The following is a 23,760-nucleotide window of genomic DNA, read 5'->3' on the forward strand; positions in this document are numbered from 1 at the left end:
GATGGATGGATGGATGGATGTGTGGATGGATGGATGGGTGGATGGATGGATGGATGGATGGGTGGATGGATGGGTGGATGGATGGATGGGTGGATGGATTGATGGATGGGTGGATGAATGGGTGAATGGATGGATGGATGGGTGGGTTGGTGGATGGATGGATGGATGAATGGGTGGATGGATGGATGGATGGATGGATTGATGGGTGGAGGATGGATGGGTGGATGGATGGATGGATGGATGGGTGGATGGATGGGTGGATGGGTGGGTGGGTGGTCGGGTGGTTGGATGGATGGATGGATGGGTGGATGTGTGGATGGATGGATGGATGGATGGATGGATGAATGGGTGGATTGATAGATGGATGGGTGGATGGATGGGTGGATGGATTGATGGGTGGATGGATGGATGGATGGATGGATGGATAGATGAATGGTGGGTAGATGGATGGGTGGATGGATGGATGGATGGATGGATGGGTGGATGGATGGATGGATGGGTGGTTGGATGGATGGATGGGTGGATGGACGGATGGATGGATGGGTGGATGGATGGATGGATTGATGGATGGATGGATGGGTGGATGGATGGATGGATGGATGGATGTGTGAATGGATGGATGGATGGTTTGATGGATGGATGGGTGGATGGATCGATGGATGGATGGATCGATGGATCGATGGGTGGGTGGATGGATGGATGGATGGTGGATGGATCGATGGATCGATGGATTGATGGGTGGATGGGTGGATGGATGGATGGATGGGTGGGTGGATGGATTGATGGATTGATGGGTGTTGGGTGGATGGATGGATGGATTTTGGGTGGATAGATTGATGGATGATGGATTGATGGATGGGTGGATCGATTGATGGATGGGTGGGTGGATGGATGGATGGATGGGTGGGTGGGTGGTTTGATGGGTAGGTGGGTGGGTGGATAGATGGATGGATGGATGGATGGATGGATGGATATGAAAAGGTTAGATCCAAGGATGAAGGTGTACAAGGTTAGTGAGCTTGAAGCAATCTGTAGAAGATATAAAAAAACAACGTTCAGGAACACTAGTAGTTTATCGACGCAGAAAGTTAACTGTATAGTTCACGGTTAGCAACAGGGTTGTCGTACAGTTCTGTATTTAAGAGATGAGGAATGATGTACATTATTTGCATCCTCGGATATTTGTCCTCATGATGTTTGTTGTTAACACAACGTTTCGGCTGATATACCCTCCAGCCTTCTTCAGGTGTCTTGGGGGAATTTCGAACCTGGGTTCTCATTCCCCTACGCCATATACTCGTGGGCATATGGCGTAGTGGTTAAGAGCGCGGGATACTAACTCCTAGATTCCGAGTTCGATTCCAAGCAGTGACCTGAACAATAATAATAATAATATTAATAATAATAATAATAATAATAATAATAATAATAATAATAATAATAATAATAATAACATCGAAAAATACCTTAGGAATGAGAACCCAGGTTCGAAATTTCCCCAAGACACCTGAAGAAAGCTTGAGGGTGTATCAGCCGAAACGTTGTATTAACAACAAACAAGATGAGGACAAATATCCGTCGAATGTACAGGGGTTGTTGCATATGCGAATAAACATTCAAAAATTAGGGAACGGAGTAGATAAAATCCGAGCTAATTCCCAATGAGTTAACACGAAATCTCCCAACGACAGTATAAACTTCTTATAATCAAAGTATCCTTGGCCCGAAAAGCAGCTTGCAGTCTACGCATCGTTTCGATAATTTACCACCTCAGAGCTTCCGCTATGAAGCACATGTAACCTGGATTTTATCAAGTCCATTCCCTAATTTATATATATATATAGGGCAGCGGACTCAATGTCGTAAGATCGCGGTTTCGATTCCCAGACCGGGCGTTGTGAGTGTTTATTGAACGAAAACACCTAAAAGCTCCACAAGGCTCCGACAGGGGGTGGTGGCGATCCCTGCTGTATTCTTTCGCCACAACTTTCTCTCACTCTTTCTTCTGTTGGCCAGCTCGCTCAGCCAGCGGGGTGGCGTCATTGGAAGGCTAAAACAATGCGAAGCGCATTGTGACCAGCGATGTGTAACAACATCTGATAGCCTGGTCGGTCACGTGATCACGTGATATATATATATATATATATGTATATATATATATATATATATATATATATATATATATACAGGAGTGGCTGTTTGGTAAGTAGCTTGCTTACCAACCACAAGATTCTGGGTTCAGTCCCACTGTGTGGCATTTTGGTCAAATGTCTTCTACTATAGCCTCGGGCCGACCAAAGCCTTGTGAGTAGATTTGGTAGACGGAAACTGAAAGAAGCCCGTCGTATATATGTGTGTGTGTGTGTGTGTCTGTGTGTGTGTGTCTGTGTGTGTGTGTCTGTGTGTGTGTGTCTGTGTTTGTCCTCCCAACATTGCTTGACAACCGATGCTGGTGTGTTTATGTCGCCGTAACATGCTTGCGTGTGTATGGAGGGGAATAACAAATGGAGAATCCCCGAAATATCATACCATCTTCACTGTTCTTCTTATCTATTGTATCTGGAGAAAGTGGATCAGTTTACCCCGTACTTTCTCATTTTTTTTTTTTTTGTAGTGTCAAGCATTTAGAGTTCTATGTAAATCTTTTGTTATGTAGCCCAATCTATCTATGATAGTAAGAACAAATTAAAACCTGGATATAAAACCTATTAGTTTCTCAGTTCTCTATAAATGTTCCTACATAGGTTATCTTTCATAAGATAAGCAAATTCGTTTCACCATCACGTAGCTCAGGGTTCAATCCCAGTGTGTGTGTGTGTGTGTGTGTGTGTCTGTGTTTGTGTGTGTGTGTGTCTGTGAGTGTGTCTGTGTGTGTGTCTTTGTGTCTGTGTCTGTGTCTGTGTGTGTGAAGGCGTGCGGGAGCATACCGATGTAAAATACCATTGGGCCGTGTCCCTTTACCTCAAATTGCTTCTGTCCCATTTGATTCAAATGGACGCGACTCGAAGCAGAGTTAATGTATGAGAATAAGTTTTGAGTCTCAAACATATATTCGACTAAAGCCCGTGCAACGTTCGCTGATCCAGTCAGAGTTTTACGTTAGAAATACTATTTTCGCTGCGGGAAGAAAAATATTTACGTCAGCTGGAGAAATCCGGTTATGCTCATTTCCCTTCACTCGAAGAAGCCAAACCTATACACAATAACATATTTGGGATGAGAGAAGAACCTTAACTGAATCTTGTTCGTAGTTTGGCAACTTCAGACTATTAAATATTCCATCTGATGAGGAAGTTGACACTCTATGTATATGTGTGTGTGTATGTATGTATGTATTTATGTATGTATGTATGCATGCATGCTCATACATGCATGCAATCATGGATGGATAGATGTTTTATCTTTTTACGTATTCCTTATTTAATTAAGGCAATCGGGTGAGATTTCAGGGATATTTAGCTGCTAATTCTAGCAGATCGAGCAACCACGAGGCTCCCTCATTTTGTTGATTGTAGTATGAAAGTATCTTCTAAATTAGAGTGAAGGGAGGTAATAGAATAGGCATTTAGAGTTATTTCCCTTGTCTTGCATTATGTCTTTGGTGTCATGTCTTGTGCATGTGTAGGAACGATATAAACAAAACTGACCAAACGAAGCCATCTACCAAGATGACGACACCAGAATGGTCGCATTGTCCACAATGTCTACAATGTCCACTTCGACAAGCTTCAGAGTCTACCTCAGCAAAGTCTGAGTCCGGTTTCGTTGCCGCTATTCTAGTCTGGCTCAACAAACCACACGTTGTCAACCGACGCTTGATCGGTTCACGGTTGATCGCCACATTTTCTTACCCTCGTATTACGACCAGGGAAGAAACCCGAAAATTCTTGGATACAGTAAAGAACAGATTCGTCCATTCAACACGCTGGACGGGTGAATCCTCTATTCAAAGAGGCATTGAAAAACGGCAAGACAATGTTGATTTTACGAGCGAAGAGGCTGTGAGAAGTGAACATCATACGAACGAAAACAATGTTACAAGGGAGAAAAGTAAACACTTTACAGAAAAAGATGTTACACGTGGATTAAATGGACACTGTTCAAATGACGATAATGTTGAAGATCATTACACCGATGTGCAGATGGAAGACCTTATCACGTCCCCGGAAGATCTGGTTATTTTCGTTCGGGACTTGCTACCGAGAAATCTGGATTTACATCAAATCCTACGGGAAGTGATTACCTACGGTAAGTGAACAATTAACTGTAAAGCAACCCTTACTTCAAATTAAGTTCTACCTACTTCGGTTAATATAGGGCGTAACACCTATTACACACATTTTTTTTTTGATTTTCTGATATTTGTTACGCCCTATATTAACCCCTACTTCTCTCTCTCTCTCTCTCTCTCTCTCTCTCTCTCTCTCTCTCTCTCTCTCTCTCTCTCTCTCATTAAGCATTATGGGTTACCTCTTATGTAAGAATTTTTTTCTCATCTGTTTTCAGATCAACAACGTCAGGAATTCCATTTTTATCCAATTGCCCGGTTTAATAAAGAAGGTGCTTGCCTCTCTGTTGACAATGATATGCCATACAGTTTCATGTTTTTGGCATCAGACTCAAGCAACAGGTAACAAAGTATATATTGTTATTGTTGTTGTACCAGATAAAGTCTTCTTCATCTAGCCCAAGCCATCCAAGAAGCTAACTAACTTCCATGGAGAACCACAGATCCTACATGTTGGATAGTAGAGTAAAAGAAACCTGGTTTGTCAGCTTGATATATAGTCTATTGTTCTACAATCTAACCAGTCTTTGTTGTGGGACAAGTTCACCTTGAGTGTGTTTGAGGCACACTTCATTGTCAAATGTTATTGTGCCTTTGTTGGAATAATAAGCATATCCACAGTAAACAAATGAGCAAAACTCTGTGTTACCAACAAAATCATGATCTAGCTCTATACTTTTAATGATCAGTAGAATAAGAAAACTCCCTTCAAAAACAGGTAAAAGTTAATGACAGAAAGGGCATCCATCTGTAAAACAATTACTCAGTAATATGTATTCATCCAACCCTTGCAGGCATGAAAAAAATAGATGTAAAGTAGATGAATAAACAAGGTCACAAGCAGCTTATCCCAGTCTTTTGGAGCATTTCAGCAACTTAGTGAGCATGACTACCCCTTGAACAGGATGACAAGTCATTGCAAGGTTCAGACTTCCAACAGTCACTGGTACTCATTTTTCAGCTGAGTGGACTGGAGCAATGTGAAATGAAGTGTCTTACTCAAGGAAACAAGGTGCCACCGAGTTCAGGAATTGAACCCACTATATTATATTCCAACATCCTAACAACTACACTAAGCACCTTCACATACATTCACACTCATGCACACATTATTTAACCCTAGTCATTGAAATACAGTGACCAGGTTTCAATTAATTTTGAAGATAATGAAAAATTTAGTAAAATAACTTTATCATTACTAAGTCGGTGATTGGAACATAAACTAACATGAAATTGTAATAAGAGATTTTAATTTCACTTTAAAACATGAAGTTGATATCCTAGAACCAGGTGCTGTCTCAAGTGGGTTGGTATCAAAAGGGCTAAATATCAATAATTCTGCAACAACAGCCACATAGTATAATCGCCTGCACGCAATAATGTTGGTCAAACATAACGAATCTTTTGAGCTCATTCAAGCTTTCAATTTTGTCATTTTCTTCCCGTAAGATCATAATATATGAAGTGTCAAGTATTATTACTGCAGAAATCAGATATATCCATTCAAAATGTTGTTACCCTTAACTGCAGAAAGCAGTTTTATACACCAATCTATCTTATGTTGCGGAATGTCATATTTGAAACTACTTACTGAAGCAATGTAACTTTCAGAAAATGCCAATTTTTTTTTTTTGAGGGGAGGGGGATAAATATTTAACATCATTACTGAAATAACCATGAAATTTAATTTCACAGTTTAAGGATGTTATAGAACCAAATGTAGAAATTTTAATGTTATTGATGATATTATTGACAATTTATTTATTAATTTCTTTTTGGTTCTTTTCCTTTGTTTTTCTTCTACAATCCAGGATTGAACTTAAAATCTGCAAAGCTATAAAAGATGATCCTTCACTGGCTTCAATGACTTATTTCTGGTTAGAGAAGCGTCTCTTATGTAAAGTAGCTCGCTGGTCTGGAGCAGAAACCTTGCGTACTGATACATTGTCACTCAGAACTGTACCAGTTGAGGCCTACAACCAGCTCTACAACCAACTAAAGGCTAAATATGGTCCTAAGCTGATTGAGGTAAGATCCTTGAACTGAAGTGAAATGTGTGAACTAATTCATTGCTGTTGTTGTTGGTGGCAGTGTCATCATCATCATCTGCCAGTCAATCCCAAATCTAGCAGACATATGATCAAAGGCAGTCCAGTCAAAAATATCCTACCTTTTGCTTTTAGTAATAGGCCACCTGACTGGCCTTCATGCTGATGGCATGTAAAAGCACCCACTACACTCTCTAACGCCAACCACTCCGTGAGTGTAGTGGGTGCTTTTTACGTGCCGCCGGCACAGGTGCCAGGGGAGGCTGACAGCGGCCACAATTGGTTGGTGGTTTTGATCAATATTTACATGAAATTAAACAACAACAATAAATTAATCAACAATTTATTTGATCAAATAATCTTAGATATAAATTGTCAATTGAATGACATGAAGGTCATGGCTGGAATGGCTTTTATCATATATTTGCTCAAGCAGAATTAACTTGGGTTTAAACAGCAACATCCACAAACACATTTTGTAATACGTACACTTGTCAATATGTACCTCCTTTGTCCACTTCTCCTTTTACCCTGACCTTTCACTAATCTACACACCCCATTCTAAACCCTTTATCCAATCATTGTATCCCTTTGGGTCTTCTATATTGCTCCTACCTCCTATTTTCCTACCATCCATTCAACTGGCCTTCAAGATTAATTTTGTTGCCTAAGGATGCTGGGGATCTACAAAGATAGTACTGAAGCTCCATGAACCAAGTTCAGAATTCCAAGATGTAACAGTGTAAAATATATATTTACTCGTAATAAGGTTGGCAGAGATAAATTTATAAAATTTCCAAGTGATTTTCAAATCTACAAGTACAGTCTAAATTTTTAGATGCTTTTTAGATACATGATTTACTCTTAAAAGCATCCCGTGAATTGAAATTTGGAACATAGTATTAAGAAAACAGCATCAATTATCTCATTAGCTATTGTTACCATATTTCTGCTGAAATACTCTTTATTTGTTTCAGTCATTTGACTGTGGCCATGCTGGAGCACCGCCTTTAGTCGAGCAAATCGACCCTAGGACTTATTCTTTGTAAGTCTAGTACTTATTCTATCGGCTTCTTTTGCCAAACCGCTAAGTTACAGGGACATAAACGCACCAGCATCAGTTGTCAAAAGATGTTGGGGGGACAAACATATACACACACACATACATATATATATATACGACAGGCTTCTTTCAGTTTCCATCTACCAAATCCACTCACAAGGCTTTGGTCGGCCTGAGGCTATAGTAGAAGACCCTTGCCCAAGGTGCCATGCAGTGGGACTGATCCTGGAACCATGTGGTTCATAAGCAAGCTACTTACCACACAGCCACTCCTAGACCTTTGTGACAATAAATTTTTAAAAAACAAAGAACTTAGTAAAATAACTTTGTCATTATTAAGCTGGTGTTTGGAACAAATTAATGTAAAATTTTCATGGAAAATTCCAATTTAAATCAATTTAATCCTTTAGCATTTAAACTCGCCATGTACAGAGCAAATATTTTACCTGTTTAATGCCCAAGCTAGCCAAATCCAACCTCTCACACTTATCCTTAAATATCACTCTAAAAATAAACAATCACATCATCAAAATCTTGAAACTACAAGAAAAGGTATGATTAATTCAAAACAATATGAATAAATAATCATTACATTTGAGAGAGTAATCTGAATGCTAAAGGGTCAAAGCAGAACCAGAGTCACAGCAAATGCATTTGGTTAATAACTGCTTTTTATTTAGTTATGTTTTCAGTTACATATATCTTTTAATTTCAGAGATAAAACTGTCAAAACAAGTTTGTAGTTACTAGAGTCATCTTATTGAGTGGACTCACCTTTCAAAAGCCTGGGTCTGCTGAAAAGATGAGATGGTTAAGGCTACTGATCATAGCTCTGTGCAGTCAAGTCTAACTGGGGCTAAACAAGAAATACCTTCAGAACTTCAATTTCAGTATTATTGTTGTTGTTGTTGTTGTTATTGACAGTTTCACTTTGTAATTTTGACCTCTTTGTTTCAGGAATGGCCAGAAAGAACTGACCCCAAGAAGTTTGTCTATGAAGATATTGCCATTGCTACATTTCTTTTGGTAAGCTATAATATAGACATATAATTCTTAAAGGTTTACACATATGTATACATATATATTAGAGAGAGCTAATAGTGAGGGATTACCAATCAGAGCAAAATACTTCATAAGCTCTCTGTTGGCACACCAGGCTAACAATATTACTTAGATCAGTGAAGAACTCCAGGTAATCTTGTGGCAAGGTCTAAGATTATGGTTTATCACAATTCTATAGTGTAAATCTTTAGATGGGCTCCAGGCAAACTGGTTTTTACAAAGAGTGATATATAAGAAACAAGTTTAAAATAATTGTCATTACATATTATATATTTTTCCTTTATTGACTATATATAAATATATAGGTGCAGGAATGGCTGTGTGGTAAGTATATTGCTTACCAATTACATGGTTCCGGGTTCAGTCCCACTGCATGACACCTTGGGCAAGTGTCTTCTACTATAGTCTCGGGCTAACCAAAGCCTTGTGAGTGGATTTGGTAGATGGAAACTGAAAGAAGCCCGTCGTATATATGTGTGTGTGTGTGTTTGTCCCCCCAACATTGCTTGACAACCAATGCTGGTGTCTTTACAATCCCATAACTTAGCGGTTTGGCAAAAGAGACCAATAGAATAAGTCCTGGGGTCGATTTGCTCAACTAAAGGCAGTGCTCCAGCATGGCCGCATCCAAATGACTGAAAAGAGTAAAGAGTAAAAAGTGAATTTGCTTGATAGAAACTAAAAGCCCATCATATATATGTAGGGGGTGGGGTTTATGTTTCCTTGTGATGACATTGTTTGATGGCTGCAAATGAGCATTGCCATCATACATGTGGAAACGTGTCTCACCATGTGGGAATATCACATTAATTGTAAACAGACATCAAGAACTAAGGGGGAAAATCTACCTCAGTTGTAGCCGACCCATGTGAGCTTGGATGATGATGTGTCTGTTGTGGTAGGGATGGGGATATCCTTGTCTTGACATTGTGCAATCATCATCATGATCATCGTTTAACGTCCGTTTTCTGCGCTAGCACGGGTTGGACAGTTCGACCGGGGTCTGGGAAGCCAGGGGCTGCTCCAGGCTCCAGTCTGATCTGGCAGAGTTTCTACGGCTGGATGCCCTTCCTAATGCCAACCACTCCGCGAGTGTAGTGGGTGCTTTTTACGTGCCACCTGCACAGCAATAGTTGTAAGAAAATGTCACCATTATTCAAGCAGTGTCATTTATTTCCAATATTGCTTTTCTTGTAAACAGGTCATGGTTGGCAACAGGAAATGAGCCCCTCATTTGTGACAGAAGGTGGAATGTTCACATACACAAATACCACTTAGAATGAAATTTAAGTAGGGAGTATAACATGGACAGCAGAGATGGATTATAGATAGGGATTAAGAAATTTGTATCATGGTGAAGAGTTCTATATGTGGTTTCATACTGACATTGTTGTTGTTGTAGTTATTCGTTATGTATTGTTGGCATTGCCATTATTGTTGCTCAGGTATTGATACTGAAGCAGAAAGAATATTAAATGGGATGTTTGTTTGGTTTTTATATATATATAAATATATATATATATATATTTCATCATCATCATCACATTAAATGAAGATGAAGATGATGATGATGATATATATATATACCAGAGTAAGCATATAAATGCAAAACAAGGTGGAGAAAATAGTACTTGTATACCGGAGGTAGAGTAATATGCTTTATTAATAAAGCTGCAAGGATATCACAAAAACTGTAAAAATATGGAACACTTCACAAATTTGCATGTCATCCTTGTGTAGGGGCCATGTTTCGGTAGTACATATACTAAAATTGGAACAATACAGAGATGATTAGCATGGCCCCTGTGCAAGGATGACACACAAATTCATGAAGTGTTCCATATTTTTACAGTTTAATGTCTTTGCAGCTTTATTAATAAAGCATAGTGTCTGTAATTTTTTCCCCACCAACTTCGCTTGACAACCTATGCTGGTGTGTTTACGTCCCCGTATCTTGGCAGTTTGGCAAAAGAAACCGATAGAATAAGTCCTGGGATTGATTTGCTTGACTAAAGGTGGTGCCCCAGCATGGCCACAGTCAAATGACTGAAACAAATAAAAGAATATATAAAATATTCAATTGCTTCTCTTCAGCTTCTCTGGGAAAAAGAACGTCAAGAGACTAAGTGTGAAAAGCAGACTTTTGTTGATCTTGGTTGTGGAAATGGACTTCTTGTTCATCTACTCACTTCAGAAGGGGTAAGTATCAAAGGTTCGCTTTTTCAAGAGACAATTTAGCAATTCTGTCAACTGTATCTTTGCTCTATATATTTGTAACCTTGCACAAAAACTTGAATTCTTTCACTGCCAAACATTTCAAACATGGCAACTAAGACATTGAAGCCCTCCCCCCCCCCCCCCCCCCCCCAAATTGTTAGCCAAAAATAAAAAGGCAAGTTAACACAGATATTTATATGTTAAAGAATTCCCAAGAAGAAACAATCTACAAAATAAATATTATCTCACTCTATGACATACATAAACAGTATAAACAAAAATTCTGAGAAAATGGCAACAAAATCTCCCTCTTTTGTTTGTATTACCAACAATAAGGAAATTTTATATGTGTATCAGTTATAAGAAAAAGAATAACCTGGCACAAATATGTGACCAAAACAAGTGCTTCCTTACCTGAAACTCTTATCTAGGAGTAGGAGATAATGAAAGTAGTTTACCTCTGCTTTGCAAGTAAATGAGGTGGTAGAATCATAAGCATACCAGACAAAATACTTAGCAACATTTCTTCTGGCTCTTTACATTTTGAATTCAGATACCAATGAGGTTGACTTTGCCAGTCATTCTTCCATGGTCAGGAAAATAGTATCAGTTAAACACTGGAGACTGCGGTAATCAACTTACCCCTCCCCTTAAAATTATTAGCCTTGTGCCAAAAATAGAAAAAATTATTATTATTATTATTATTATCATTATCAAGGTGGCAAGCTGGCAGAACTGTTAGCACACTGGGCAAAATGTTCTGAGTTCAAATTCCACTAAGTTCAACTTTGCCTTTTGTCCTTTCAGGGTTAATAAAATAAGTACCAGTTGAACACTGAAGTTGATTTAATCAACTTAACCCCTCCCCCAAACCTGCTGGCCTTGTGCCAAAATTTGAAACCATTATTATTATTTTTATTTTTATTGTTATTGCTATTATCATTTTAGCTACCAAATCTCCCAAATCAGACCCCATCTATCTTAAAGACATGTTTGATAACATGGTCCTGAATTCTCTACACATAGGTAAAAGATAGGATGGTCATGGATGGAATGCCCTTGATCACAGATCTGCTTATTCAGGTTCACTTGTGGTTAAACAATAATAAAAACATTTGTCCTTCCTTCTTATAGACAGTAGAGTATGATTTACTGGAGGTTTTTGTGCTATTTCTAGCAGGATGAGTGACCCTACAGAGGACCCTCTCATTTGTTGTCTAACACACACATACATGACTCATACACAAGGAGTTTAAATCAACATTGTCTTTTCAGCATTCAGGTCTCGGCATTGATATCCAAAAAAGGAAGATCTGGGACATGTATGGTGATGCAACCAGACTGGAGGTAAGGACTAAACAGATTCAACACACACACTCATATATATCGTTGTCGTCGTTTAACGTCCGCTTTCCATGCTGGCATGGGTTGGACGGTTTGACTGGGGACTGGCAAGCCAGGAGGCTGTACTAGACTCCAATCTGATCTGGCAAGGTTTCTACAGCTGGATGCTCTTCCTAATGCCAATCACTCCAAGAGTGTAGTGGGTGCTTTTTATATGCCACTGACATGGGGGCCAGTCAAGCGTCATTGGCATTGACCATGCTTGAATGGTGCTTTTTACGTGCCACCGGCATGGGAGCTAGTCCGATGACACTGGCATCAACCATGCTCAAATGGTGCCTTTTACTTGCAACTGGCTTAAGCGCCAGTCAGGCAGTACTGACATCGGCCACGACAGTGATTTTACTTAACTCAGTAGGTCTTTGCAAGCACAGCACATTGCCCAACGAGTATATGTATATATATATATATATATATATATATATATATATATATATATATATATATATATATATATATACATACACTAGCGAGACCCACGAATATTTCAAGGAATTAATGGTAAACTTATTGGGTTATGTAGTAAGGGCATAACATGGCAGTCCGGGTTTGGGACTGGTTTTGCTGTGATTTGGCCCCAAGAGGCATCATCTCAAGCTGGCTACACGACACGATCTGTGTCCTTAAATTTTCGAACAAGGGAAAAAGAAAAAAAGATATGACATGGATCGTGTCGTGTGGCCGGCTGGGGACGATGTCTCCTGGAGCTGAATTGCAGCAACATTGGTCCTGGGCCGGGACTGCTATGTTGTGTTGGCAAACAATATTTACTACAAAGTACTGTTGCTGAATATCTCATGTTGTGAGATTTATAAATAGTAATTTTCTAATTTATTGGGTTATTTTCTGAAAACTTTATCAAAAGAACCTGAAAGCGTGGTCTGTGTTATCTGTATGGAAAGGTATATAATATCTGCTACTAATTGAAAAGTGAAGGAAACTGGAATATGATGATTGCTTAATGCACTTTATATACTTTATGCACAATTTCATTGACTTAATAATACACATCATTGTGGCATTATTTCAAGCCATCCGGCTTTTGTGGCACAAACTGCACGTGCATTTTTCTCACGTACGCATAGTATCAATTGCAACAGCTGATGTACTTGCACGTACAAATGCACATTCTCACGGCTTTATCGATCACATTCTCACCTGGAATCGATTTTTGTAATTTTTTCAAGACTTATACACGCCCTGATATCGTCGGTATCTACATATCAAATTTGAGCGCAATCGGATGGAGGATGCCCAAGATCCTAGAAGACACACACACAGACAGACAGAACGGATTTTATATAATAGGTATGTGTGTGTGTGTATAAGTGATGATTTAGATGGGCGAAACTTTGAAGTCACAGCAATACTATTCTTCTTAAAGAATTATAAATTTGTGCTCTCACTCTCACATATCCACATATACTTTTTTATTTATTTTCAGTTAAGGGCTTTGACACCATCAGCTGACTCCTTATTTCCAGAATATGATTGGATAATTGGTAACCATAGTGATGAATTGACTCCTTGGATACCAGTTATAGCAGCCAGGTAAACTAGATCCTTTTCGCAAAGTCTACTGTTTTCTTTTTTTTTTTTTTGGTCTCTTTTGCTGAACTGCTAAGTTACATGGATATAAACATACCAACACCAGTTGTCAAGTGAGGGTGAAACACACACACACACATACGATGGGCTTCCACACAGTTTCCATCATCCAAATTTACTCACAAGGCAGATGCTTGCCCAAAATTTCACACTCTGGGACTGAACCCAAAACCACATGGTTGCAAAGCAAGCTTCTTAACCACACAGCCATGCCTGAGAAGAGAATTTCTCCACTTGATAATGTGATGATTTATCACTCAAATAAATTGCATGAAACAAATGGTTCCTTGATGATAACAGTCTTCAATGATATATGAGAACCTCACTAGATACTTTACATTACTAGTTTTGTCCTAGATTATTTTGAATTTAAATCTCACTATGATTGTACTTAATTTTAATATAATATTACTTTCCTGTTTGGCCATGGCCTCATCAACTTTTTTTAGTTCCACTTGAAAAGGAAGATGAGAGTAGAGAGGGAAGTGCTGTCTTGTAGCAAATTTATTGAAAGGTGGGTGAATGTCGGTAAAATGGCCAGTATGAACGGACCAATTCTGAGGTTACACCTGTAAAAAAAAGGTAATATAAAAGGAGAAGGGGCTCTTTGCTCCTTTTTGACCAGGATTCCATTGCTTTTATGAGTAACCTTTCAAAGCACCTCCCCCTATTAGGAGTTTTATTTGTTATATTTTTCGCTGTTATTTTCGCAAAACCCTTTGTACTTTACGTCCTTTGTTTGTCCTCACATGTTTTTTTATTTAGCCCTTGTGGCCAATAAAACCAGAATTAATTATTATTATTATTATCATTATTATTATTATTATTATTAATATTTAAGGTAAGGTGGCAAATTGGCAGAATCATTAGCATGCCAAGCATTTCGTCCTTTACACTCTGAGTTCAAATTCCATCGAAGTCAAGTGTGCCTTTCATCCTTTTGGGATCAATAAAGTAAGTACCAGTTGAATGCTGGGGTCGATGAAATCAACTTTACCCCTCCTCAAACAAATTGCTGGCATGGGTTGGACAGTTCAACTGGAGTCTGGGAAGCTAGAAGGCTGCACCAGGCCCAGTCTGATCTGGCAATGTTTCTACAGCTGGATGGCCTTCCTAACACCAACCACTCCGTGAGTGTAGTGGGTGCTTTTTACGTGCCAGACGAGGCTGGCAAACAGCCACAATCGGATGGTGCTTTTTACGTGCCACCGGCACAGGGGCCAGGCGAGGCTGGCAACAGCCACAATCGGATGGTGCTTTTTACGTGCCATGGGCATGGAGGCCCATCGGGGCGGCGCTGCCAACGGCCACGTTCGGATGGTTCGCTTACATGCCACCGGCACTGGTATCACAGCTACAATTTCTGAAATATATTTAGCTGCCTTATGATGTTTAATTTTAAATGAAACTGTAAAAAAAAGTAATTCTGAACCTTCAAATAGGTTTGTCTGGTACCTATATAAACACAGTCATTATTCTTTCCACATGCACTGTTTAATATCTGATTAATGTGACCCAAGTTCCTGCTATTTCACAGGTCATCATACAACACTCGGTTTTTTGTACTGCCATGCTGTCTGTACAATTTTGATAGCAAATACAATGAGAAGACTACAGGCTTGACCAGTTATCGAACGTACTTAAATTATGTCAAAAGAATTATTACAGTGTGTGGCTTTCAAGTTGAAGAAGATGTACTCCGAATACCATCAACCAAGCAAGTATGCCATGTTACAAATTTTTAAATAATACTTCTCCATTATATATCAGTGTCTTACATATTAATAATTTGGGGATTTGACATTTATATATATATATATATATTCTCTTATATAAAATCTGTTCTATCTGTCTCTGTGTGTTTCTTCTCAGATCTCGGCTATCCTCCATCCAATTGTGCTCAAATTTGATATGTAGATATTGACAGTATCAGGGCATGTATAAGTCTTGAAAATATTACAAAAATCGATTCCAGGTGAGAAAGCGATCAATAAAGCATTCTTTGGAATAGAAAAAAAGTCTATCTTTATTTCTTCTTTTGCTGGTGTCTCAAATTTAGGTTAAATCAGTGTTTCTCAAAGGGGAGGCCTATGGGACGGTTGGACAAGTTGTTTTGAGAAAATTTGGTATAAATGTTTGACAACTCAGCACCGTCCATTGGACGGTGGGGGTGCTCATCTTCTATATATAAAAATACACACACACACTCATACACATCCATAATCATTATCATCACTACCATTTAGTGTCTGTTGTCCATGGGTTGGATGGTGTGACCACAGCTGGCAAGCCAGGGAGCTGCACCAGATTCCAGTCTGTTTTGGCATGGTTTCTCCAGCTGGATGCCCTTCCTAACACCATCCACTTTATAGAGTATGAGGGGTGCCTTTTACATGGCTCCACACAGGCACTTTTATGTGACACCACAAGGGCACTTCTATGTGGCACCGCATGGGTGCTTTTATGTGACACCACAGGCACTTTTACATGGAACTGCCATGAGTGCTTACCCTCACACATAATTATTTTCTCTAGCCTGGACATCATGCTGTTCATGTTTGAAGGACCAAGGAAAATATTACCTAACTTGGAAATAGGTGAGAGTGATGACTTGAGGAGCATCCAGCCAAGCATGGAAGAATGGATGTTATTAAAATAATGATGATGAAACACTAATGATATTTATCATCATCATCATCATTTTATATCTACCTTCTATTCTAGCATAGATTAGCTAGATCATCATAGCTCAGTCAGTTCTTATTCAGAATTGCCTCTGTCCCATCCTAGGTATGGGCCTTCAATTATGCTTCACTTCCTACTTTTCATTTTTACATGATTTCTACCCTTCTTAACACCAACCACTTTACAGATTGTTTTTTTTTTCTTTTGTTTTTGTTTTTTTCTTTTTTTGGCGGGGGTTGTACCACAAATATTAGTGTAATAGCCATGTCCTTGACAAGACTAAAGGTTCTTCCTAACCCTTCAATGTCTCTGCCAACCACTTTACAACATGTACTGGGTGCATTTTATTACAGAACCAGCTGGCTTCTTCAATCTTTGTAAACAAGAGGCTCAACCAAATAGTGTTGATTATTTCCAATTCTCCTCATAACAATGTCTGAGTTGTTTGTAAAACTGATTGGGTTTGGTGTCAGGAAAGGCATCTGGCTGTGGAAAACTTTGTCCCAACTAACTCTCATCTGACATACAAACATAGAAAAGTAAACATTAAAATAATGATGATGATAATGTGTGTGCGTGTCTGTATTTATGCATATGAAATATATATATGGCGGTGCCCCAGCATGGCCACAGCTCATGAGCTGAAACTAGAATCAATCAATCAATCATATACTGAGCAAGGTCATTGCCAGTGCCACTGGACTGGCTCCTGTGCAGGTGGCACGTAAAAAACACCATTTGAGCATGGCCGTTGCCAGAACTGCTAGACTGGCCCTCGTGCCAGTGGCACATAAAAGCACCCACTACACTCTTGGAGTGGTTGGCATTAGGAAGGGCATCCAGCTGTAGAAACTCTGCCAGATCAAGATTGGAGCCTGGTGCAGCCATCTGGTTCGCAAGTCCTCAATCAAATTGTCCAACCCATGCTAGCATGGAAAGCGGACATTAAACAATGATGATATGCATGTGTAAGTGTGTGTACAATATCTACATTTGGGTCTTTTGCCCTTTTGTGTCTACATGTGTTAACTCAGCCACCACTTTGACACCTTTTCATCTGTATGTTGTTGCTTAACTTGCTAGAAACAGCAACTAAATTCCTCTTGAATCATACCCTATTGGCATAAATATGTGAGATGTGTCTACTGAGGGCAATGTGATTCAGGATACACCAACTAGGATGATTATGATTCTAATACCTTTGGCCATAAGTTCACTTAATCAGGACTAGGCTGTTCTAGGCTAAAGAACAACAGAACACCTTTCAGCTATTGATTGTTTAAATAGTAATACAAAATATATTCAAATACTGACCACCTACGTATATAACAATACATTCACCTACGTAACAAATATTATAACACACAGTCATATATTGTTAGTTATAACAGGTTGTATAAAGTAAGCTATCTTTCTGCTTTCATACTTTTAAAAGTTTTTGATTAATTTTAGACCAAATATTTGTTCCTGTTTCAGAGTTTCATTTGTTTTCAAATTTTATTGCAATCATACTATGGCTGTAGAGTATTTTTCAAAGATTTTACTTATGTTTCTTGTTTTGTTTTGGGTTTGTCGTTTTTAATCCCTCTGTCCTTTTCCATTAATAGATTTGCTTGTATGGGAAAGCACGAACATATTCTCAATCAGAAGAATCAGACATTGATAAAAGAATAACAGAATTTATAGAAAATCAATGTTCAAAGAACAAACTATTACATAACAAAAGTGAAGATTCCAAGCCAATGCCTGCAGATTTGATGAATATGAAAGATGCTAATACTTGGTCTGACAACTTCAAGCCTAGACTGGCTCAAAAAACATCTGGGATGTGCAAGTCAGTTCCCTGGGACGTTAAAATTGATGTTGTTAATGTGGTTGTAGAAAAGATTTTAGCAGCTGATCACAGCAAGTTTATCAATCTTCCAGATGGAAGAGTGTGGCACAAGGGAGGTAATGTTTTGTTTGTTTGGTTTTTATTCTTACTTATCAGTTGATTAGTAATTAACAGATTCACTCACCAAGACACCACAGCAAATGTCTCACAAAAGAAAATCATTGTGTATTCTTCTTCTACTACTCCAATAGCTTCTGCTTCTCTGAACAAGTAAACAGTATACAACCACTACCCAGGCCAGTTTCATGTGCAGCCTTTCCACTTCTCACCATCCTTTCTGTATCTCACTTAGAAATCCTGTACTAAACACTTTACTCAATCATTATTCCTTTTCATCTGATACTCTCTCAAGCTCCTTCTTTCCCATGTTTTCTTACAGACACCAACCTACAGGAGTTCAAACTGTCAGCTATGTCAGCTTCATGAGTCTGGAAGCTCCAAAAATAATGGGTACTGTCCCTCCTTCTCTGATTAACTTTTTGAAGGAAGTTCACAAGCAACTGCCAGATGACAATAAGAATAAGGTAGTAAGGGTGATAGAAGTCAAACTTGACCTTGTATATATGTGCAGATGCATAATCAAGGCTTTTTGGAGACAGACGTTTGCCCATGCATGCCTCTCTACATCATTGATGTTTATCCAAAGGAAAGGCTGCCAACTTGAGTTGATAGTATGTTAGTCAAATATCAAGAGGAGATCCACATTCATTACAAGCTCCAACCAACAGAAGTTTAAGATGGACTTTAGCTGCATAACCAAGGTTGACCTAGGTTAAACAATAACAATCATGAGCCAAACTTATTCTTATTTTGTCCAATTTATTTCTCAATACATTTGTACTTTGTCCTCCATATATACTGATGTTGGATATCATATCTTTCACATCCCATGTCTCACTACCATGTAACATTTTAGTTTGTGTACAAGCATCAAACAATCTTCCTTTGGCTCTGAGAGAGAGACACCTTTTGTTACCAACACAGGTAATAGCCCTGTGAATATTCTCCCAATTTCTCTTACTCTAGCAACTATACTTTCAGATTGTCCTCTTTCACCCCTTATTATTAGGTCACCTAGATAGCTGAAATTGTCTACTACCTTTAGGGATGTTTATGGGCATTTGAGAAAATCTGTTTCCTGTGTGCTCTTAGTGTTTATCATTCCTGCATATCTTCCACATACAAAGTCTACTTTAACCTGCCTATGATACCAGTCTTGTGGGTCCAAAGTCTATGTTCTCAACTTTTGACACCTATTTTTAAACCCACCACCCCTACATATATATTTCATAATCAATCACTAACCTTATACCATTTTCACCTTCAGGGGAAATACCACTTCCAGAGGTTGCTCAACTTCTAAATCAAGACACTCTGAACTATCTAAAGACAGAAAATGGCGGCCTGCAGACACTTCTGCGCAACTTCAGCCACATTTTCCATGGTAAGTAGGTTAAAAATTTCCATTAAACTCTCAGTGCCACATAAAAACACCCAGTATTCTCTGTAAAGTGGTTGGAATTAGGAACAGCATCCAGCCATAGAAGCCATGCCAAAAACAGGCATGAACCTGGACCAACTCTTGTCAAACCGACCAACCCATACCAGCATGGAAAACAGGCATTAAATGGTGATGATGATGATTAACCCTTTCATGGCTATATCTTGTAATTAAATGCACTAAGAGATATTTTAAATTTAGTAAACTTTAGGTGGAGGTATGGTTGTGTGAACAAGAAACTCGCTTTGCCAACATGTGGTTTTTGGTTCAGTTCCACTACATGGCACCACAATCAACTGTCTTCTACTGTAGTCCCAATCCAACCAATCCTTGTGGGTGAATTTGGTTGACAGAAACTGTGAGGAAGCCCATGTGTCGTGTTTGTTCCCTACCACCATTTGACAACTAGTGTTGGTTTTTTTTTTTTACTCCCCTCTCCATAACTTAGCCATTCACCAAATGAGACCAATAGAAGAAGTAATAGATTTATTTTTTAAATATATACTAAGATCAATTTGTTGGACTAACTCCTTCAAGGCAGTGCTCCTGCATGGCCACAGTCTAATGACTGAAACAAAAGATAACCACACAGCCATGCCTGTTGGTTAAGAAGTCTGATTCACTAAACCATGGTTCTGGGTTCTATCTTACTGCATAGCACCTTAAGCAAGTATTTTCTACTATGGCCTCAGGCTAATGAATGCTTTGAGTAAAATTTGGTACACACAAACTGTATGAAAATCCATCAGATATGTTTGCATATGTGTGTGCATGAATGTTTCTGCATCTTGTCCCATTTCATTATGTGAGCAGAAACAATGACAGTATTTTTGTCTCTCATGCACAACATGTCCCAATAGCTCAGTAGTTCCACCATGCACAAAGACCAGTTGGATAATAAATACTTTACTTGAAAGACAAGAGTTGGCAGCAGGAAGGAGATCCAGCTGTAGAATACTGCTTCAATAACTCTTGTCCAGTTCTCTGCCTGCATAAGGATAGCAGACATAAAAATGATGTTGGTTATAATGTCATCACACTAGTAACTTAACAAAAATTCTTTAAACTTCTGACAAATTTTTATTCAACTATGAACAGTTTCAAAAATGGACATTTTTCTTATTAAAGAATCAAACAATTTGGAATCAAAGGTTAACTTCAATTTCTAACATTTATTGATCTTTTAACCCTTAATGACAATTATTTAATTAAATTTTTCATAATTATAAAATTGATTAATACAAAAGCTGAGTCTTTCCATATAAAGATGGTAACAAAATTGGCTAATATGCTACATACATTACTCAATGCTAATTACTCAAGGTGATATAAAGTTTAGTTTAAACATCCAAACATTAAACTCTCAAATAACAAGCAGTGGTAGCACTGCTGAATTGGTGAGTGTTCTAGTAGCTTAAGTCCTGGAGTTTCAGTTCTCTTGTTGGAGAATAGCATCCAAACATAACCTACCCACCTCATATATATGTGATGAGCTTCCTACAGGTTTCCTTCTACTGTTTCTAGTCCTAAGACATACACAGCTCAAGGTTACATGCACTGGAAACAAACCTGAAATCATGGATTTTATTTTGATATACACAGAAAAATATTTATATTTTAATATTGTACTGTTTTTCTCTTTGTCCAGTGATTTCTAGTACAGTACAGCTGAGGGATTACACACAACCATGGCAACAGAGGAGGAAAGTGAAGCAGAAAAACACTGCCAGATCTTACAAGACTTCACTATGCTGGTTTCATCAAAACCATCCAGATGGTTGCCCTGTCAGCAGAGAAGAGTGTAACTTTGCACATGGAGAAGAAGAATTGAGAGAAAAGACACATCACTGAGATATGGAGGAGGGGAAATTCAGAGAAAGAACATTTTCCCATCTTACTGAGAGAGAGAGAGAGAGTGAGTGAGTGAGTGAGTGAGTGAGTGAGTGAGTGAGTGAGTGAGTGAGTGAGTGAGTGAGTGAGTGAGTGAGTGAGTGAGTGAGTGAGTGAGTGAGTGAGTGAGTGAGTGAGTGAGTGAGTGAGTGAGTGAGTGAGTGAGTGAGTGAGTGAGTGAGTGAGTGAGTGAGGAGTGAGTGAGTGAGTGAGTGAGTGAGTGAGTGAGTGAGTGAGTGAGTGAGTGAGTGAGTGAGTGTGAGTGAGTGAGTGAGTGAGTGAGTGAGTGAGTGAGTGAGTGAGTGGTGAGTGAGTGAGTGAGTGAGTGGTGAGTGAGTGAGTGAGTGATGTGAGTGAGTGAGTGATGAGTGAGTGAGTGAGTGAGTGAGTGAGTGAGTGAGTGAGTGAGTGAGTGAGTAGTGAGTGAGTGAGTGAGTGAGTGAGTGAGTGAGTGAGTGAGTGAGTGAGTGAGTGAGTGAGTGAGTGAGTGAGTGGAGTGAGTGAGTGAGTGAGTGAGTGAGTGAGTGAGTGAGTGAGTGGAGTGAGTGAGTGGTGAGTGAGTGAGTGAGTGAGTGAGGAGTGAGTGAGTGAGTGAGTGAGTGAGTGAGTGAAGTGAGTGAGTGAGTGAGTGAGTAGTGAGTGAGTGAGTGAGTGATGAGTGAGTGAGTGAGTGAGTGAGTGAGTGAGGAGTGAGTGAGTGAGGAGTGAGTGAGTGAGGTGAGTGAGTGAGTGAGTGAGTGAAGTGAGTGAGTGAGTGTGTGTGTGTGTGTGTGTGTGTGGTGTGTGTGTGTGTGTGTGTGTGTGGTGTGTGTGTGTGTGGTGTGTGTGTGTGTAAGTGAATGATTGAGTGGGTGTTTTAAATAAATTTAATAAATTTTTGATTTTTCTACATTTTCTTTCATTCATTCTTATAAATAATCACATCTTGCTGACAGGGAGTCAAATTATCGACTGAAATATTAAGGGTTCATATTGTCAATGTATGAGCAAGGCATAATTGATGGGGATACTTAACTCTGAATAAAACTAGAGGTGTAGCCAGGCTCAAGAAAAAGGCACCATGGCACATACCAAACAATTTTTAAGTCATTTCTCTTATATTATGCAAAATATTTCATTAATTATAATATACATAATTGTATTCTACATTCATTAATTTCTTGTCTCAGCAATGATGTCATTATGTATGAAACTTATAGCTACTGATGTAGGTACCTAAAGAGTTAAAAAAAAATATTGAAAAGGCACCAATTTTGAAAAATGTGCTTGTGGAGAGTGATTGCTCCCTTATTTGCTACATCACTGATAAGAACTGGCTCAGGCTGTAACAACTTGATAAATCCTTCCCAGCATGGAAAGCAGTCATTAAAATGATGAATTGGTTGAGGCAAATTCCATCTGGCCAATGTGAGCATAGAAAAATAAATGTTAAATGGTGATGATGAGGAGGAGGAGCCCCCCCCCCTCCAAATAATTACCAAACTATTCCATATCTGTGACAAAACAAAACGTTTTCAGAGACAGAAGAGGAAGCAAATATAGTTGATTGAATCTCTTTATCCCGACTTTTGAATGCCAACTTTGGCAGGATTTGAGATCAGTATGTGACATAACCACCATTTTCCATCACTCATCTGTCACTAAATTATCTAACCAACAAGAGTGAACCTCTATTTGGACATTCATCCTGTTAAAAATAGTAGTTAAATTTCCCTTGAACCACACCTTACTGATTGTAAAGAGGTCCTGCACATAGGAAAAAAAAAGCAGGATGGCCACGGTTGGAATGACTTTGATCTGGGATTCAACATAATCAGAATATATATTTATGACATAAGCACAAGTCAACCCATTTTGAGAACTGGCATAGTTGATCAAATTTACTCAAGTCCATTACTGGTATTTAGTTTACCAACCCCATCCCCTAAAGAAAAATGTTGAGTCAAATTCAGTGGAATTTAAACACAAAAATGATGGGGATGCAACTAAATAACCCAATTATTTACAACTGACGAATATTTGTCCTCATCTTCTTTGTTAACACATTTTGGCTGATATACCCTCCAACCTTCATCAGGTGTCTTGGGGAAATTTCGAACT

The 23,760-nt window shown here is 38.8% G+C and overlaps 1 protein-coding gene and 1 non-coding gene across 4 annotated transcripts; both read left to right on the forward strand.

The window, feature by feature from the left end:
* Nucleotides 1–3,460: 3,460 nt before the first annotated feature.
* On the forward strand, nt 3,461–22,439 carry LOC115213469 (probable tRNA (uracil-O(2)-)-methyltransferase). Of its 3 annotated transcripts, none has more exons than XM_036503714.1 (12): nt 3,461–4,248; nt 4,507–4,630; nt 6,100–6,316; nt 8,357–8,425; nt 10,556–10,660; nt 11,954–12,025; nt 13,527–13,633; nt 15,228–15,411; nt 17,983–18,325; nt 19,597–19,713; nt 21,419–21,669; nt 22,407–22,439. In XM_036503714.1, exons 1-11 carry the CDS (start codon nt 3,618–3,620, stop codon nt 21,619–21,621), a joined length of 2,172 nt encoding a protein of 723 aa, XP_036359607.1. In that variant the 5' UTR covers nt 3,461–3,617; the 3' UTR covers nt 21,622–21,669; nt 22,407–22,439. The 3 variants fall into 3 exon arrangements, with proteins under 3 accessions (XP_036359607.1, XP_036359608.1, XP_029638314.1); XM_036503715.1 differs by having other exon boundaries at nt 22,415–22,431; XM_029782454.2 differs by lacking the exon at nt 22,407–22,439 and having other exon boundaries at nt 3,463–4,248; nt 21,419–21,751.
* LOC115213560 lies at nt 10,207–10,309 on the forward strand. Its single transcript, XR_003881814.1, has one exon. It is a non-coding gene; the product is annotated as a U6 spliceosomal RNA (small nuclear RNA).
* Nucleotides 22,440–23,760: the final 1,321 nt, after the last annotated feature.

Source organism: Octopus sinensis, linkage group LG6 (assembly GCF_006345805.1).
Source record: "Octopus sinensis linkage group LG6, ASM634580v1, whole genome shotgun sequence".
Classification (NCBI taxonomy): domain Eukaryota; kingdom Metazoa; phylum Mollusca; class Cephalopoda; order Octopoda; family Octopodidae; genus Octopus; species Octopus sinensis.